A 19,691-nucleotide genomic window follows, 5' to 3' on the forward strand; every position below is an offset into this window, starting at 1 on the left:
AGTTTCTTTTAATGTGGCATTGATGTCCTAAAGTATACTGTTGCGATTATTAACTGTGCAGTTATTCAATCTCAAAAGGCTGCAATTTATTACAGGTAATAAATGCAATAAAAAATAATAACAGGCAAAACTTTTAAAGGTCGATATCTCAAAACTCCTGGAAAAATAGAAAATCGCAAATAGATCTCTATAATTCCAAGAGGACGACATACTGAGAGTCCACGGTGTAGTACATGCAGTAGTAATGTCTAGCATAAAATTAGTATAAAGTAAAAACAAAAGCTAAATGTAAAGATTCCACCATTTTATGCGCACGTGTTTGTGTGTGTGTGTGTGTGTCAGGTGTGCCAGGTAAGTGCTCAGCAGCCAGTCCAGACAGAGCTCCTGATGCGCTACCATCAGCTGCAATCCCGCCTGGCTACGCTGAAGATTGAGAACGAGGAGGTAAGCCCCATTTCTGAACTATAGACTTACATACAAATCTGTACCTTTTACGCTGTGACATTACACTGCACCATGTACAGCTAAAGCCCACAGTCAGCGTCCTAATTAGGATGTATTAATTAACTAGTGACAGCTGGACTTTGATTTTGCTGCGCTATTAACTGTGGTCTAATTGGTGTCATGCACCATATGGATCAGATCAATTAGAAAAAACCTGATGCGGATAATTTGAGCTAAACATCAGCTGACCTTTGAATCAGCAGCCAGGATGCACAGGATAGACCCAAGAAATATGAAATAAATAATTCCCATCTTAAAGGAAATGTTTTTTTTTTTTGTTTAATAAAGTATAAAGGCAAGCCGAGATATTTTGGATATGTTTAACCTATATAAATAAGTGCCTTGTAGTATCCATCTCTATTTTAAACCCCATTTGTAAGCACAGCAGCTTGTTCGTCTTATTTACAATACTGAAAAATATTTTAGTCTCTTTACAGTACGCTGAATACAGTAGCTTCATGCTGATGGCAGAAACATCCAGGCTGAGACTTTTTATTACATTGTGTGCTGTGTAGATGCTTGTTCTTTGCTATAGCATTGCCATATAGGAACTTTTAACAAGTTTTGTCTTTAGAAGTTCCTTAAATTTATTGAAAAAATATTTTGCATGCTCCTCTTTGGGAAGATATATCACATTTTTAATCAAACTGGTTTCATTTATAAAATTCAGTTTGTCATCTGTGGAAACATTACACACACACACACACACACACACACACTCATATGCATGCACGCACACACTTTTTCCCAGCCACTTCATTAGGTACAGTTTACCCGGACTGGAACACTGGGCTGGACTCAACCTTTTGCCTTAATTCTTTGTGGCATGAATTCTACAGCATGTGGTGACATGGCGCAGCAGAAATGCAAGACTCATCAGAAAGGGCAACATCTTTCCAATCTTCTATTGTTGAGTTTTAGTGAGCCCATGTGAACTGTAGACTTAGTTTTCTGTTCTTAGCTGACAGGTGTGGTACCTGTTTAGATTAGATTAGATTAGATTAGATTAGATTAGATTAGATTAGACTGTATAGTCATAGTGCAAAGTACATTACATGTACAAAGCCAATGAAGTGCAGTTAGCATCTAACCAGAACTGCATAAGGGGCCTATTTACAATTAATGACACATTTAGTAAATAATGGGTATAGGTCTATACTGTATGTACAGGGGTGAGAGTGATTAATGTACAGAAGGTGCAGTAGGTAATACCGATATGGTATCTATAGAAATATAGAGTTTAACTCTGCAAACATTGATTGTTTAGTGGAGAAGACATGTCAAGAAGATAACATGCTCAACATGGTATACATATTTCATATGTCTGTATGATACAGGATATACAGAATAAATAGGGTGGAATATCCAGTAGTGCAATGATAAACATAAGTTATGGATAGTGCAAAGGTGTGTAGTAGATGAAGCAGTGTAATATAGACTGAAAGTGACAGTGCAGTATTATTTTATAAGATTCTATGAGCAGCTGTTCAGTGCAGTAACAGACACACAAAAAAAAGCTATTTTTAAGTTTGTTTATGCAGGTGCTGAGGAACCTGTAGCACCTACCCGGAGGGAGAGGGGTGAATAGTCCATGATTGAGGTGAGAGGTGTCTTAGATAATGCCTCTCGCCTTTGGCAGACAGCGTTTTTTGTAAATGTCCCCCATGGTGGGTAGCTGAATACCAGCGATTTGTTTAACGCTTTTCACCACTCTTAAGGGATGTATGGTGTGAAGCAGTGCAGTTGTCATACAACACTGAGATGTAGTTTGCGAGGATGCTTTCAATGGTACAGTTCTTCAGTACCCCAGGGTACAGCTGGGACTTTTTAAGTTCTTGCTTAAAAAGAGAGAGAAGAGAGAATGAGAAGAGAGAAGTCCATGGACCAGGCTTCTGATTTGGGAACATTATGATGTTTCTTTGTGTAATTACTCGATCCACACACCTGTTAATGTGTTCTAGAATAGAGTTAGTATAGATGTTATTGTTGCCTGAGCTGCAAATTCACTCTAGGTTGTATGTAAGAACTGTTGCTGGAAAGCAGCGTCGGCTTCATTCAGTCAGACAAACTGTCCTGATTGTAGGTTTCACACATTTGATGACGAGAGGGTTCTTGAGAAGCAAAGACAATGGGTGTCTTGGGGGAAGGGTGTAACTCTGTAGGCATCAGCCACACTTGTGCTTGTGACCTACAGTAGGGTTTGTGTTCCCAGAATGTGAAGCAGGACACATTCTGTTGGAATTTTGGCAGAACAGATCTTAGGTTTTAAATCCCCAGCTGGTAAAAAAGGCTCTGTCAGTATGCACTATCTGCAGGTTGTTAATCAAAGCACTGAGTTCTTTCATGCCTGTGCTAGCCTTAGCATCCAAGGGGACATACAACGACGCATCTAAACTCCCATGGTAAATAACTTCTGCACTTAATAATCAGGTAGTCAAAATGAGCAAAAGAGTGAAAAGAAACCTCTACCTCTATTTCTACCTGTACATGTCGAAGTTAGCTGTAGTCCGAAACACAGTTTTTGGAAATGTAATTAATATCCAGAAGTGACTGTGTGTCGTAGGTTATAAAATACAACATATGTATTCGTATATAAAAGTGGTCCAAGGAAGAAAAACTGAAAAACACGGGCAGGGTTATGGGCGACCAAGGCTCAATGTTGAATGTGGGGAGTGAAGACAGGCCTGTGTAGTCTGATCTAATGGAAGCCTAAAGGAAGCTCAAATTGCTGAACATTTCATTCTGGTACTGATAGAAAAGTGTCAACACAGTGTGTTGCAGTTTGTTACATTTGGGGCTGCGTGCTGTGAAAGTTCTGCTGGGAAATCTTGACACAACCTTAACACCTTGAATTTTTTTGGTGAGATCAGACTGCATGTTATAATCATTCACATTCTTAATTTTAAGTAAATTTTATCTGACTCTGTCTTCTGATGCGGTTTGCACGCCGCATCAGTATGTCTTTGGTCTCACCATCTTGGTTAACACACCATGAGTTTGTCCAACCTCTCATTCATTTCAAACAATTGATGCGACTTTTGAAAAAAAAAAATGGGGTCACCAATTTGTTTGCCCATACATGCATGCACAGAGACAAAAAGTCGTATGAATTCTGATTCTGCCCATTCTCATTCAAGTCGCATGACCACATGTCGGAAATATGTCCGATTTCAGATTTGATCGAAGTCATTACATACGAAAGTGACTCCAATCACATTGAGAAAGAAAACTGGAAATGTGTCACATTGGGGAAAAAACTGGAACCGAGTTACTTCAGGGCTGGTTATGGTAACGTAGCCTTTGACACATTTGCCAAGTACACCTTATCATGGCAACGGTGTTCATTGATGATGGCAGTGGCCTCTTTTAGCAGGATAATGTGCTCTGTCATATTGCAAAAAAGGTTTATAAATGGTTTAAGGAACCTTACAAATTTCCTACAAGTCTATCTGGGCCTCCAATAACCACCTGGACTCCATATTAACATCAATTAACATCAACTGTTATACTGAACTGGCTGCCACCTAACACACAGTATAAATGCAGATCCATTCCTGCTTTCTGTTTCACCCAGATGAGGATGGGTTCCCTGTTGAGTCTGGTTCCTCTCAAGGTTTCTTTCTATTACCATCTCAGGGAGTTTTTCCTTGCCACTGTCGCCCTCAGCTTGTTCATCAGGGACTATCTGACCATTTTGATTTATACACATTCAAATTCCATACAAATTTATTTTGATTGTGTAAAGCTGTTTTGCGACAATGACAATTGTTAAAAGCGCTATACAAATAAAATTAAATTGAATTGAACTTTTAGATGTAGAACATCTAAAAGCAGGGTCAGGCCTGTTTTGGAAACACATGGGAGCCCTGCTTAGTATTAACCTGGTGGTCAAAATGTTTTAGCTGTTTGATATTGCAGTGAAAGAATTGAATTGGTAATAGTGCTTCTTTGCTGGTGGGTAGTAGAAGGTGACATGCCATGATTTCCTACTAAGTGTACACAGGCGCTAATCGACTCCAAAATAGCCCGACCTGTGTGTATTGATGGCTCGATCCAGCTCTTATCACTGTGTGTCTCATAACCAGGCCATAATGGACGATTTGTGTCAGGGAGGCAATATGCCACATTAATCTGAGAGCTTCACAATAGAGTCCTGGGGCGGTTTTACATATCATCTGTGTTATAGTCAGACACTGCTCATTTTCAGCTGTTCACATGAGTGATATTTCACCCCAGGGTTGTTTCGGAGTCTGTCCTTGAGAGCTATGCTTATGGTCATGAAGTGGGAATTTTCTTGGTGGATGTAACAAAACTGTCCCTGCCACTGTCCCTCACAAATAGAGAGAAATTAAAAGAAAACTGGACAAGACTGGACAACATAATAAATCTTACAGAATCTTTCTTGCCTTCATGCATAAAAATATTAAAGACTTCCACTGCAAGGCACTTTAGCCAGAAAAAAAAAAGTAAATCAATGAATCAATTACTTGATCAACATAAGGAAGAAATTTTGACAACTCTAAAGGGAAACCCACCCTGTTCTGGCTGACAGTGTTCATGTTCAGAGTCTTTTTTTTTTTTTTTTTTTTTTTCAAATTAAATTATTTTTTATCACATACACACCCATACACATTATTACATGCAATGAAATAAATTAATGGAAAAATTTCTCCAAAAAATAAAATTACAATACAAAATGATTAAATTACAAAATAAACAGTCTCTGTGAGTAGATCCACGTAGGACCTTTCACAGCTGCAGAGAGTGAGTCACAAATGCAGAAAGCACCAAGCAGAATAGATATCAGTATCAGTATGACTCAGACAGCTCAGGAGGGTGAGAGGGGCCACAGAGGAAGACATATGCTAGGATCAGGCACCAGAATTACATACTAGTACCCACAGTATTAATTATGATAATGAAGCATCTGATATTTGCACACATTTACTTGAGTCTGGTCTGATAATCTGAGAAATCCTTCATCAATCAGTCATCACATTTCTAGTGCCAATACAAGCATAACGTTTCCTGTCACCGCGTTATTTATATGAATTATCAAGATAGTGGCATTTGTAAATAGAAAACAGCACACAGACATCTGCCAGGATCTGGTACAAGACTGCTTTCTCATCGCCGGTTTATAGCTGCAGCTTTTTTAAAGAAGTTACACCAATAACAACCAGAAGACTAAAAACTTTCAATCCATCCAACTGCTTTAACTGTAAGTTTAGGATTTATATGGCGATTTGCAAACACACTGCAACAGTCTATTAATAAACAGAAACAGATGATTTTAGGTGTTGCTAATAAATCAAGACGTCTTTTTTTTTTCCTCAGGTGCGCAAGACCCTGGATGCAACAATGCAGACGCTGCAGGACATGCTGACCGTGGAGGACTTTGACGTGTCTGATGCTTTCCAGCACAGCCGATCCACAGAGTCCATTAAATCGGTGGCTTCTGAAGGTTACATGAGCAAACTGAACATTGCAAAGCGGCGCTCCAACCAGCAGGAGACCGAGCTCTTTTACTTCACAGTGAGTCGGAAAACCGATCTATATATCTATAGGTGTGCCTTCAAAGTAGTTTCATTGAAAATGCCTCACATTAGGAGTCCCTTAACTAGCATTTTTTATCATTCATTAATAATGTTAATAAATTAATAATTAACCTCCTTATTATTAAATCATGAATATGTTCATAAGTAATAAAGTTAATGAACACATTATATGAACTTATTATATCGCATTAGATCTGAACTTTGTCATCTACAGCATTCATTGGTGTTTGTTTAAATTGTACTAATCAATAATATGAATAATTGTTCATCCAAGCATTTATTTATTGACTTATTTGAGTTATTATTAAAAAAATCTAATATATCTAAAACAATAATTAATCTGCATGTTGTATTATTGCTGCAGTATGTAGTTAATTAATATGAAATATAATAATAATAATATAATATTATAATAATATTATATTGTGAAAAATATTTTAATTTTAGTTTGAGTATTAGATGGCATTCATGCAAAAATGTCTACAATAATATATTTTAACTGCACTCAGTTAATGTGAAGTAAGCTAGACAAATAGCTATATGTCTAAGTTATTTTAGTGTTTCACATGGTGTTGCAAATGCTGTATAAATGTTTCAATACCTTAGGGTCGGTCCTATTATGCTCACTGAAGCTATTCAATTTAAATGACCCTAAAACAGGATAAAGTATAATAGTATACTACACTTACAGTATAATACAGTATAATAAACGGGTATACTATACTAAACTATAGCAGTCAGTACTCTGATAATAGTCAGATATGAGTTCCACTACTGTAACAAAAAATAAATAAATCACGGACCCCTGGCAATATTTCACTTGAACCCCTGGGTTACTCCTAAACCTACTATGAGGACACAGAATGGATAGTCTAGTCAGGTAAGCTTTTATTGACATTTCAACCATATGCAGTTCAGTACACAGTAAAATACATGTAGGCATTTGGCTGAAAACAATGTTCCTGCAGGACCAAGGTGCTACATACGTACAACATGAATTAACAACATAAAAAACAAAAGCAGCTACACAACAACAAGGTGTCCCAAAAGTCTTCATACATAGAAGTAATGTCACTGAGAGGTGAAGTGGATAACATTGATTATCTCCTAGTATTGACATCTGTCAATGGGTTTGACTTATTAGGCTAACAGTGAACAATCAGGTCTTGATGTCGATGTGATAGAAGCAGGAAGTATAGGGAAGTATAAGGATCTGAGAGATTTTAACAAGGTTAACTCTGTGAGGGCAAAGAGGTCATCAAAACAGCGGGTTTTCTGGTGTGTTGGTACTTAACAAACGTAGTCCAAGGAAGGAGAACTTGTCAACTGATGATGGAGTCATGGGTATCCAAGGTTCATTAATCCACATGGGAAGTAAAGACTAGCCTGTTTGGGTCAATCCCACACTATATAGAGCTAATATAGTACAATTTGCTGGCGATGATAGGAAGGTGTCATAACCCACAGTGCATCACCGCTTGCTGGGCCGGGTGCTGCGTTGTCACAGACTGGTCAAAGAGCACATGCTGACCCCTGCCCACTGCTGAAAGCTCTTACAATTGACACATTCCCCAGAATCGTAATCTGATTGAGCATCCGTGGGTTGTGCTGGACTAACAAGTGTGAACAGGGGTAGCTCGCTGATTAGGGCTCCAAAGGTTCCAGGTTCAAATCCCATGACCATCAAGCTGTCCCTGTCAGGCCCTTGAGGAGGGTCTTTAACCCTCAACTGCTCAGATGTATAATGAGATAAAATGTAAGTCGCTTTGGATGAGGGCGTCTGCCAAACGCCTAAATGTGATCCATGAATACTTAACCTTGCAAATTACAGATCTGCAGCACCTTATACCCCAGCACAGCTCAAAGGTCTTGTGGACTCCACGCCTTGATAGTTTAAAGTTGTTTTAGTGAGTCGTTAATTAAATATTCTTCCACTTATATATACAGTATTATATTTGTATACTTGAAAACATTTTGTTTTAAAAAAAGGTCAAATTTTCCTTATGAATGGAGAATTTTTGGACACCCTGTAGTATAAATTATACAAGAAACATAAATATTTATATAAATAGACTACAGTATATAAATAACTTGAGTCTTTTATCATTTACCGTATGAGATATTAATGTTGTAATCTAATCATGAACCCCAGTGTCTTAAACTCATACACTGAAAATGAGAGTTTACCCTGCGTACTCATATCGTAAATGAAATCATGAAACACTCAGGACGAGGCTCCGTGACTTAGCGACAAAAACGGAAATTAAACTTCTTAGGGAGCAGATTGAATTAATGTCGTGCAGAATACGCAACAAAATTCGATCTGCGGTAGCGAGCAACTCTATCCGTTGTGTCACTGTCAGGTTGTGTTATAATCACTAGCTTCCTAACGTCTTTATCTGTGTGTGCAGAAATTCAAAGAGTACCTGAACGGAAGTAACCTCATCATTAAACTGCAGGCCAAGCACGACCTCCTGAAGCAGACGCTGGGGGAAGGTGAGTGCTTGCATAACAAGCGCCAAATGCCAAGTGTCAGACCTTGTGCAAAGGTCTCTCATTGTGACTTTGGTCGCTGCAGGATAACGTCAAATTAAGATCCTATCATCGAGAGAAAGCCAGCGCTTTAATGAAGAGTGTCGGTAAAAGGCTTCCTCTCACTGCTGGTCTTTAAAGACTGTTTGTTGTTTAAATGGGTGATTAAACGGTTACGGTGATCAGCTTGTCTTCAGGTCCTTATTCTCACCTGCTTACTTTATTTTCAGGGTAGTTAGGAAAGAGTTAATATGGCGGGTAATGCAGTGTAAGTGCAAAACATGGTAACAAAGCAAAAATGTGAGAATAAATCAGGTACTGTAAAATACAGCAACAAAACCTAAACCACATCAGTAATTTTAAAAACACATTTCTATTCGATTTTATTTTTATGGCACTTTGAACGATGTATTTTGTAATTAATGGGTCGCCATAGCATAAAGAAAAAATGCCATTTTCTTTATTCGCCATAGAGAGAAACCCTCGCCTTGATTTTGTTGGCAGCTCGATTATAGGCAGTTTGCACCCAATCAATCAGCATGAGCATTTGGGCAGCTGCTGGTGCTCTGTGTCTTAATCTAATGGCGACACAGTGTGGGAGAACCCAGCTGAGACCTGCTATGCGTATGGATGTTTCCAGACAAATATGCCCCCCTGCTACCCAGCAGCCCGACACTCAATTACGCCAAATCAAACCAGACAGGGAGGGCTAGACGTCTGGGTCCTGTGTGTGTGCGTGTGTGTGTGTGTGTGTGTGTGTGACATATGGAGGCTGCAGGTACAACCCCTGTTTTTAATTATTCACCTAATTGATCGTAGATGCATTAGCTGATCTGGCTTACTAGGTGCACTCAGCTGTACTGATGTTTTCACAGTTGATGAGGTACACGCCAGCTGGTTTCACCACCATGTCCATGGACAAAAGCAAAAGCCTAAAAGCTACCTTGGCTAAGGTCCAGCAATCTGAAAAATAGATTGATGTTTTAAATTGGCCTCCTTTTCCACGAACAACTCCTCAAGCACTTTTCCTCCTTGGCTGGCTGTTCAAAAGAGCATTCTCTGAGAAAATCACTTCAAGAAAAATTCAACATGCAGATTGTTAGAGGTAGAATTTTTTGGAGCAAACCTATCCGAGTCGGTCTCTTAGAGCTTTCTTGGATATGGAATTACATGAAGAGAACGTTAACTGGTGGATGGGGCCGGACACTTTATAAAGAGAGTATTATTGTGGTACGTCGGCCAAACTATTTCTCTGGAAAATAACCGACAGGAACTACACTCTTTCTTCACACGAATGCTTTATAGCACTCTGAAAAAATGTCTTTGTCCTGCTTTTTTTTTACACTTGGCAAAAGAATAAAGATCCTTTCCATTTCATTTTTATTTCATACAGGGCAATGGCGGTTATGCCTTGACATAAATATAATGACCTAGACCATGCTTATTTAAAACGATTGCTCAATACTTGTTCTTTTTAAATCTTTGATGCATTTTATGGTCATGGATTCATTTATAGATAGTCCCTTGTGTACTATTGTTCAGTCATTGGAAGCACTCTCTTTTTCGTTCGCATAATTTCTGTACAGTGATAGCCACTGAGAGCATATGTGATAGACTCATTGTGGTGGCTGTCTGTGAGTTTTTTTCACATTACCATATTTTAAACAAATAGCTTAATGCGCCGTCACGTGCAACACAGTTAATTGACCACAGACACCCACACGCAGACGTTCCCGTTTCTCACCCTCGCGAGCCGTCTAGCACCCCACAGGGATCCGCTAAGGTTTCTACAGCGACCGCAGCACTCCTTTGTCTGAGTATCAGGGCTGTGGTTCACCCATTCATTCTTCTCTCAATAGACTGGGTCACTTTCACTAAAGCCCCACACCCAATCCATCAAAACAATACAGCTGAAAGCACAAGGTTGTACAATAGTTCTGATCCTTTTTTTCCTCCTTTGCAGGAGAAAGGGCTGAATGTGGAACGACAAGGTAAGACCTTTAGAAAAATGAGTTTTTTGGAGCACTTGTCCTGATTGAAGTTACACTTTATGTGATTGTCCAGATTGTCCAAGAAAGTGTTAAGCACTGAATAATTAAGTTTTACAGGCAAAAATGGTTTTTCCAGGTTTGCCAATTTTCATTTTATTATGAAAATTAAAGCACTAATATTGATGTGTACCGCTGTTTAACTGCCAATTTAAGCTGCTTACAGTGTGTAGCTTGCACTGTGCTGTGCAGTAATGACAACCCCCTGATGCCTAAACTAAACTCAGTGCATTATTCACTGCTAAATGATAACAGACCATTAAGTACAAATCATGACTGTAATACAAAATGATCCGATCTACTGTAGGTTAAGAAATAATTGAGAAAATGTTGTGATTAAAGAAAAAAAATCTGGTTTTCATTTAATATTTAAATGTATTAGGCAAAACATCAAGTTTATGATTTTGGTCTAACTCTAGAAGGTATTTGCTCTAAAGAGAAAAAAGGGTGTGAAAATACTACACTTCAAAAAATAATGCTTTTTTATGAAAAAGTCCTTCTTAGTCAATTTGTGTTCTCATTCAGCTGAATAAACAATCCCAAACAAGTCAGCGACAAAGAAAGAAATAGAAGGAAAGTCAAATATTTATTTTCATCGGCCCCTAGACTGACTTACTGCACAGCGGTCGAACAGGACTTGTCCCCAAGCTGTCACCGGCAGTTTCAATGTTCTAGCTGAGTAGAGGTGGAAAAGCTGTGCCAGTCTTTGCGAGAGAGAATAGAGCGTCCTCTGGCAAGCAGATGTCAACCACCATCTGGTCACTTGCTCATGAAAACCTGCCCAAACTGCTGAGCAAAGTGCCATGTCTGAGTGACGGACATTTACTGTTCAACAGCTACGACATCAGACCATTAACTATTTCTGAAAAGTTTCTCGTGAGCTTCTACACTTATTCTAATATAGTTAATTACTGTTTCTATAGTTAGAACTTAACAGCGCCTTATACAATATGAAGGCTGCTCTTAATATATGTGTTGAAAGTGTGTACAATTGTCAATGTGGTGACATTTTCTGTTCGGAGAAGTTTAGCATTTCAAAAGTCTCTCTGGGGAGCTTTAACAGTCACAGGGAAAGCTGGAACTTCAGGTTTGAAGACAAATGTTCAATGTTCAGTCTAGACAGCTTTTAGATAACTGTGCAGTTTTTTGGTAACACAGCAAGCAGTAAAAAAGTCTATAAAAAGGGATAGTTTTTGTTTTTTCAAGTCAGTCTTAAATTTTACATTTAGGCACATATACAGTATATACATCACCATAGTCTGTGGCTCTTATACATTTTTCTGCTTAGCAAATTTGCTGTCAAGTTTGTCACTGGGGTGCCAGTACAAAAAGAAATTGAGTTGATGTCTTCCAAAGTTACTGTGCATTACAGTATACACATTAAAATCTTTTTTATTTGCCCGGAACTGACATGGCCGACTGTTATGATAAAAGTTTGGCTGTTTATAAAGATCAAGACATGTTGTAATGTACTTACAGTATATGCACCTTAATTTTGTTTTAAGACAGACTTAAAAAATATACCCTTTTAACTTTAGAGAGAGATGCTTTTCAAAGAAATAATATTTTTAGAACTTTTCAAATGAATTAATGTCTTTCTAGGACTTTCAACAATAAACATGACCAAAAATTGTACAGTATTAGTTGGTAATAACCAAAAGCTTGTCAGCAAAAACAAACTGCTGTTATAATAAAAACAGTTTCGGATGTGCACAAATAAATGCTGTCTGAAACTATTTTTTGTAGTTAATATAAGATTTTCTTAAAAAGAAAAAGTCCAGATAAGGAATGGACTATGTACATTATAACTCTGATGTTTAACATTAAAGAATAATTTTAGACCTTAACGTAAAAACACCAGCATGTGCAGTTTTCCTAGCATTTCCAGCTAAGTGCAGCTCAGTGTGGTATTATACAGTATCAGGTTGTGTGGGCTGTCACTATTCTAAAAACATCATTAAGCCTTCATAGCACAGAATGTGTTTCTGTAGGAGGGTGCTGTAAAAGCCACTTAACTTGTGGAACACAAATCTTTTTTACAGTCAGTATGTGGCTAATTAAGGGTCATAAATGAAATCATAATTATTTTTCACTAAGGTGAAAAACACTGTCATTGATTTAAATGTTAATAACTACTGAGCATTCTCTCATATCTTTATCAATTTTGTAGATTTTAACTAGGTAGACTTTTGATTTTGCACTGCATGATGTAAAATGTCATCCCTTGGTGTTGTGTGTATGTGTGTGCATATGTTTTTTGTTTTGTTTTTTTTGTTCCTCCTTGCCGTATCCATTTCCCAGACCTCCTACCCTACCCCCGAAACCACAGAAACTACGGAAACCCCGGCCACGCTCCGTCTATAATCATAAGCTGTTTAACGGAAATATGGAGACCTTCATTAAGGTACCATGTTGTTATCGACAGCACTCTCTACTGGAATGGAGGGCTGACTGTGGCACGCAGGCTGTTTATCCTCTGTTTCTTAGCACTCGCTAGCTCCCTCCCTTTGTGCCTTCCTGTAACTCACGCCTCCTTCTTCTCCTGGCAGTTGAGATGCAGATAGTAAGGGTGGCGGTTCACACGTGAAAAACCAGTAGACACACCGAAATGACCATGTTTTTGTTTGTTTGTTTGTTTGTTTGGGCGATGGGATTAGCTGTGTATATATGATAGCTGTGCCACCCTGTGCTGCATCCTGAGCCGTTCTAGCAACCACTCTAAGACTCGGGACGACAGAGTCGTCTCCATGGCGATCCTGTCGTTCCTTTCTAATCTGTAATTGTCTTGCTTTTCTCACCCCTCTGCTCCTCTCGCCACTGCTTTCTGTCCTAGGGGAAGAAGGAATACCCGTATTCGCCACCAGGTACATTAGCACAGAGCAAAGACAAAAGTGTCATTTTGGTTTCTTATTCTGCAGGTGAACAAATATAGAGTCTCACTTGTTTAATTAGAAGTGAGCTCAGTAATGAGTGTACTTTTTGTTCATTTTGTAAGTAAAAAAAAAAAAAAAGCAATACATGCCACTGTTGCCAATCATCAGTCGTAAATCAAGGCCTGCCAATATTCCTGGGACTTGGTGATTCCAATATGGAAATATAAGCAGCTAAAGCTATAAATAAGGTAAGGACAGGAGCCTGGAAAATTTAGCTATCTCTGTAGAGACCAAACATCCTCATTATTATTGAAAAGATTGGGATTACTTATTAGCAGACCACAACAAATGCCTGCTGAGAGCAAAGTGATGTATCGGGTTTTGTAAAACCTCTCCCTCTCTCTCTCTCTCTCTCTCTCTGTCTCACACACACACACACATCTTTATGGTATATTACTTGTGTAGCCTATTACAGAAAATCAATATCACTAATCTTATCACAACAACTCTTGTCAGCGTTGTTTTTTATAATCACAAGGATGTTTGGTCTCTTTACACCCACAAACAAGCTTAATAAATTAATTACATTTATACAGCTACCAGGATTATGATAGCGATGTCTACAAGGTCTGAATGCATACCTCTGTTATTGCTTTAATTTCACCTTTAATACAAATTGTATTTTAGGAAGGCAATATTCAGCATGACATCTCCTAATAGTCTCTGAGAACAGGGCTTTTGTTTCACCACAATCATGCAAAAAAACTTGTACCCCCTAAATTCATTTTAGAATAAAGAAAGACATAAATAATCCTGGAAAGTCAAAGGTTCACTGGTTGACCTAGACATATGATTTATGTATAACCCTAATTATTAATTTTACTTGGTTCCTTTTTTGTTATTCTTCATTCAGTGCATTTTTTTTATTTTTTATCTGCTTTTTCTGACAATAAATCTAAAAACAAAAAGGCTGCATAGTTTATTCCTTCCATCTGGATTTTAATACTATATCCAGTAAAACAGTTTTTAAATAGTTTTTTTTTTTTTAAATCTCACTGACATAAACAGAATGAACGAAAAGTACATAGATCTTTTTTTTTTTGACCTCAGATATAATTATTTTTGACATACACTTTAATTGGAAGTAAACAGTTGTTGAGAACAGATGTGCCTAATGTGCTGTTCTTTGCTAATATTATTCTGCATGCTTTAAACCCTAAATTTAAATTTAATCACATTCTATACTTCAATATTTAAATGTATTTAAATAAAATTACAGCATCCTTACAGAGCACAACGGCTAAGTTTATGCATGTATACATTCAGTACATACATGCATGCATACATACATACATACATACATACATACATACATACATACATACATACATGCATACATTCAAACATACAAACATAAAAACATACAAGCATGAAAGCATATGCACATACTGTACATACACACATATGTACAAACATACATACATACATACATACACACACACACACACACACACACACACACACACACACACATATATATATACAGTTCATACATGCATATATACAAGCATGCAAGCATATGCACATAGATACACACACAGATGTACAAACATACATGCATACATACTGTATATACAATGGTTATAAAAAGTCTACACAATCCTTGTTAAAATTGCAGGTTTTTATTAATTATATAAAAATAATGTGCTGTTCTTCGCTAATATTATTCTGCATGCTTTAAACCCTAAATTTAAATTTAATCACATTCTATACTTTAATATTTAAATGTATTTAAATAAAATTACAGCATCCTTACAGAGCACAACGGCTAAGTTTATGCATGTATACATTCAGTACATACATGCATGCATGCATGAATACATACATACATACATACATACATACATACATACATACATGCATACATACATTCAAACATACAAACATAAAAACATACAAGCATGAAAGCATATGCACATACTGTACATACACACATATGTACAAACATACATACATACATACACACACACATATATATATATATATATACAGTTCATACATGCATATATACAAGCATGCAAGCATATGCACATAGATACACACACAGATGTACAAACATACATGCATACATACTGTATATACAATGGTTATAAAAAGTCTACACAATCCTTGTTAAAATTGCAGGTTTTTATTAATTATATAAAAATAGAAGTAAAAAATTGTCAGATAATTTTACACTTTTAATGTGATATAGCTTACGACAATTAAAAAAAAATATATATATATGATAAAATGTATTTAACTGCCCTGGTTGCCGAGGTGCATGCACACTTTTAAAATGGGGCATTTAAACCTGCTCTGAAATCATCAATCAAAGTAAAAAGTGTAAAAAGTAGTTCCATGGTGAAGCATGGTGGTGGCAGCACCACACCGTAGAATCTTCTGCTTGGACTTGGCCAAAAGCTACAGGCTGCTATAAGACAGCTGAAGATAAAAAATAAATAAATAATCACCTACTAGCAAAAAAAACAAAACAAAAAAACAATCCACAAATCAAAGTCAACAAAGGAATGACTTCAAAAGAAAAAGACCATTGGTTTGTTATGGTTCATTCAGATTGCTGAACTAATTCCTAATTAGTATTAGAATGGCTTGAAGAGGGCTGGAGATCTGGATTATTTTTATATTGAAAATTAAGATGTATGAAGTTGGCAGACTCTTAATCAAAAAGACAGAAAATACTGCTTAATTTGTTTTTTTTTTATTTCTTTCCTTTTATCACATTCCATTATCAGTGGAAAAAAGATTTGACATGACTTATATAGGTTAGGATATCTACTAGTATTTCTTCCAACAATTTTTTACAGACATATTATTTCATTTATAATTCACTATATCACAATTCCAGTGGGCCAGAAGTTAACATACACTCAGTTAACTGTTCCTTTAAACAGCTTGGAAAATTTGGAAAAAATGTAAAAAGCTTCTGATAGACTAATTAATTATATCATTTGAATCAGTTGTCGGTGTACCTGTGGATGTGCTTCAACTACCTTCAACTTCAGTGCCTTTTGGTTTGACATCATGGGAAAAACAAAAGAAATCACTTGCTGACGTTTTTTAGTCTGGATCCATGCTTGAGAGCAATTTCCACATGCCTGAAGGTACAATGATCATCGGTACAAACAATACTACACTGAGCATAAACACAGAACCACATAGCCATTATATAACTCAGGAAGAAGACACAAAAAGTATCAAATCAATCCCAGATTATATATATGTGTATATATATATATACACAGTAAAATCAGAAAGATATTAATGTATTTTAAAAGGTTGGTCAGCAAGAAACCATTGCTCCAATACAGCCATAAAACTCAGATTATGGTTTATAGCTTCACTAGAGGCAGAGATCTTACTTTTTGGGGAAATGTGCTCTGGTCTGATAAAACAAAAACTAAACTGCTTGGCCATAATTACCATTATTATCTAGAGGAAAAAGGGGAGACTACCATCCCAACTGTCAAGCACGGGGATGGCAGCATCATATTATGGGGTGCTTTGCTCCTGGACTTCACAAAATGGCATCATGAGGAAAGAATATTATATATGTTTGGAAATGGGTCTTCCAAATGGATACCTCCCAAAATGTGTGTGTAAAAAAAAAAAAAGTAAATGCACCATGAAGTCAGGGTATTGCAGTGGCCCTGATCTCAATTCAATAGAAATTCTATGGGCAGAGCTGATAAAGCAGGTGGGAACAAGGAGAGCTACAAACCTGACCCGTTCTTGTCTCCCTACAGTTCTGTCAGGTGAAAGTGTCTTACAGTACATAGTAACATATTGAGGAAGCATGTGGAAGGCTACCCAAAACATTTGAGCCAAGTTAAACAATTTAAAGGCAACAGTACCTAAAACTAATTGAGTGTATGTAAACTTCTGACCCACTGAGAATGTGATGAAAGACATATGAGCTAAAATAAATCTTTCTTGCTATTATTATTGACATTTCACATTCGTGAAATAAAGCAGTGCTCCTAAGGCAGGGAATGTTTATTAGGATTAAATGTCAGGAATTGTAAAAAAAAAAAAAAAAAAAAAAAGTTTAATTGTATTTGGCTATGGTGTGTGTAAACTTTATTAGATCACAAATATCTGCAGTTTTATTAGGGGTGTGCGGACTTTTTATATCTGCTGTATTTCTTCTATTAAGCAAGTACTTCCATTCAAGTGAAGACTTAACATCATCAATCACGAGCCATGTAATAATGTGAATGATTAATTTTGTGTTTTATTATTTTTTTTGCCCTTTGTATTCAGGATTCAGGTCAGCCCATTCCTCTCGTTGTGGAAAGCTGCATTCGCTACATCAATCTGTACGGTAAGCACTCTAGATTGAGGTTTGGTGGGCACTGCTTATAAGCTCTTATTAGCTCATTTTTATTATAAAGACAGCTCCTTATCATTTCTGGAGAATGCTGTGCACACTAAACAGTAGGGTGGAGGACATATAGATTTACTGCAGATGCTTATTCGCATCGCAAAGTTTTGCGATTGTTGAAAGCTTTGTAGTGAGACTCTTCTCTAAATGTGTGCCATCTGTTGAAGAGTGGGTGAGATAAAGTCAGTGGAGGATGGCATTTCCACTGTAGGTATTTGCAGTGAAAGTGGAGTCAGTGGTATTGATTGATAAGGACATAGAACGCCATATTTTGTTGGTTTATATGAGACATTGTGTGTATTGATTTTTTTTTGGAGTATAATAATTCTTAGAAAAGGTTTTGTTTACATACAATAAAACAACAATAATGCATTAATATAATACTGTGATTTATGTCATGGTATTTAGACTAGATTGAGATGCAGCCTGCAGTGTTTCAGAGCATTCTGCTCCATGTTTATGATTGTGCCATGATGATTTTTTAATAGCACCTCCATGATTTATTGCCACTGCTAATTTCTGATGGTCCTAAATCTGTATCTTTTATTTGTTAGTAATCAGTTTCCTTTGGGTAATAAAAAGGCGGGCAGTATTGATGTAAGTAAATTAGATGACATATTATGGTCTAAACACTGGGCAGCAGTAAAGCTGGACAGCTGTCCTATTTATTGCATCTCCCAGTCGCAAAATAACCTCGACTAAATTTCCTATCTGCATGTGTTTGTGATAGTTCCTCCTCTCTCCTCTCGGGACATGTTCACACATCTTTACACACAACAACATGAGCAGACCACCCCAGTCTCCCTGTTTCATCCCAGACTTATTCACTCTCCTGTGACATGGACCTATGAGTCAGATAACCATCTTCATTTCATTTCCTTGATCAGATTACATCGTCCGTCCATGCCGCATGGTTCCTCTCTCTGACACATCATGTCTGCGCTGGTCTAGTGGCATTCCATATCTAATGAAATCTTAGAAACTGATCAGATTAGCTTTCATATAAACCACATGAGCCTCAAAAGCAAGGGGCATCTTCCTTATGGACCAGAAAGACATTTTACAGGCATATTGCAATTTCCTCCTTTGTGTTCTGCATTTTCAGACGGAAAGTGACATACCTTGACTCTGACTGGTGTCCCTTTTTTTTCTCGCGTTCTATTTCAGGTCTGCAGCAGCAAGGGATATTCCGAGTTCCTGGATCTCAGGTTGAAGTCAACGATATTAAAAATTCATTTGAGAGAGGTGGGTGTGTAGAGGAGGAACCATAACTGTTTTAAAATTGCTTTTTTTTCTTTAACTCCTTAGCCCACGTCAGAAAAGATTAGATTTTCTTATCAAAGATGTATAAAGGGTAAACAAACTGCATATTATATTGCTTGATACAAGGCTCTGGATTCAATATCATGTGGGTACATTGAGCAGAATTTGAACATACTCATAATAAAGTGAGCTATTTGTTATAAAATAATGGCCACGATGCTCTAGGTATAATAAAACTTAACCAAAAACGCATTCCCTCTAAAAAAGTGTAGCTTTTTTTCCTTTTTTTTTTAATCTCAAATCAGAAGAGACTGCAGAGGTTAAAAAACCCTATTTTTCATGGGGTAAAATGCTAAAGTATACTTACCTATTTCTTTGGGTCAGCAGCAGGCTGGAGAAACCTTTAAGGTGTCAGGCAGCACTTCCTGGTAAATTCCTGCTAAGTTATGACACAGATTACCAAAGCAAA

The 19,691-nt window shown here is 37.1% G+C and overlaps 1 protein-coding gene across 2 annotated transcripts in view; it reads left to right on the top strand.

Moving 5' to 3' along the window:
• srgap3 (SLIT-ROBO Rho GTPase activating protein 3) overlaps positions 1 to 19,691 on the top strand; it is a 127,311-nt gene that overhangs the window by 87,422 nt on the left and 20,198 nt on the right. Inside the window, exons 8-14 of one of the 2 annotated variants that reach the window (XM_053498432.1) lie at positions 343 to 444; positions 5,842 to 6,039; positions 8,474 to 8,558; positions 10,558 to 10,585; positions 12,944 to 13,046; positions 17,839 to 17,899; positions 19,127 to 19,204. In XM_053498432.1, the coding sequence (XP_053354407.1) occupies positions 343 to 444; positions 5,842 to 6,039; positions 8,474 to 8,558; positions 10,558 to 10,585; positions 12,944 to 13,046; positions 17,839 to 17,899; positions 19,127 to 19,204 (655 nt within the window). Of the gene's footprint in view, positions 1 to 342; positions 445 to 5,841; positions 6,040 to 8,473; positions 8,559 to 10,557; positions 10,586 to 12,943; positions 13,047 to 13,475; positions 13,507 to 17,838; positions 17,900 to 19,126; positions 19,205 to 19,691 lie in introns of both variants that reach the window. The other variant, XM_053498433.1, reaches the window with a different exon arrangement.

The sequence above is a fragment of the Clarias gariepinus genome, chromosome 6, assembly GCF_024256425.1.
Source record: "Clarias gariepinus isolate MV-2021 ecotype Netherlands chromosome 6, CGAR_prim_01v2, whole genome shotgun sequence".
In the NCBI taxonomy this organism is placed as follows: domain Eukaryota; kingdom Metazoa; phylum Chordata; class Actinopteri; order Siluriformes; family Clariidae; genus Clarias; species Clarias gariepinus.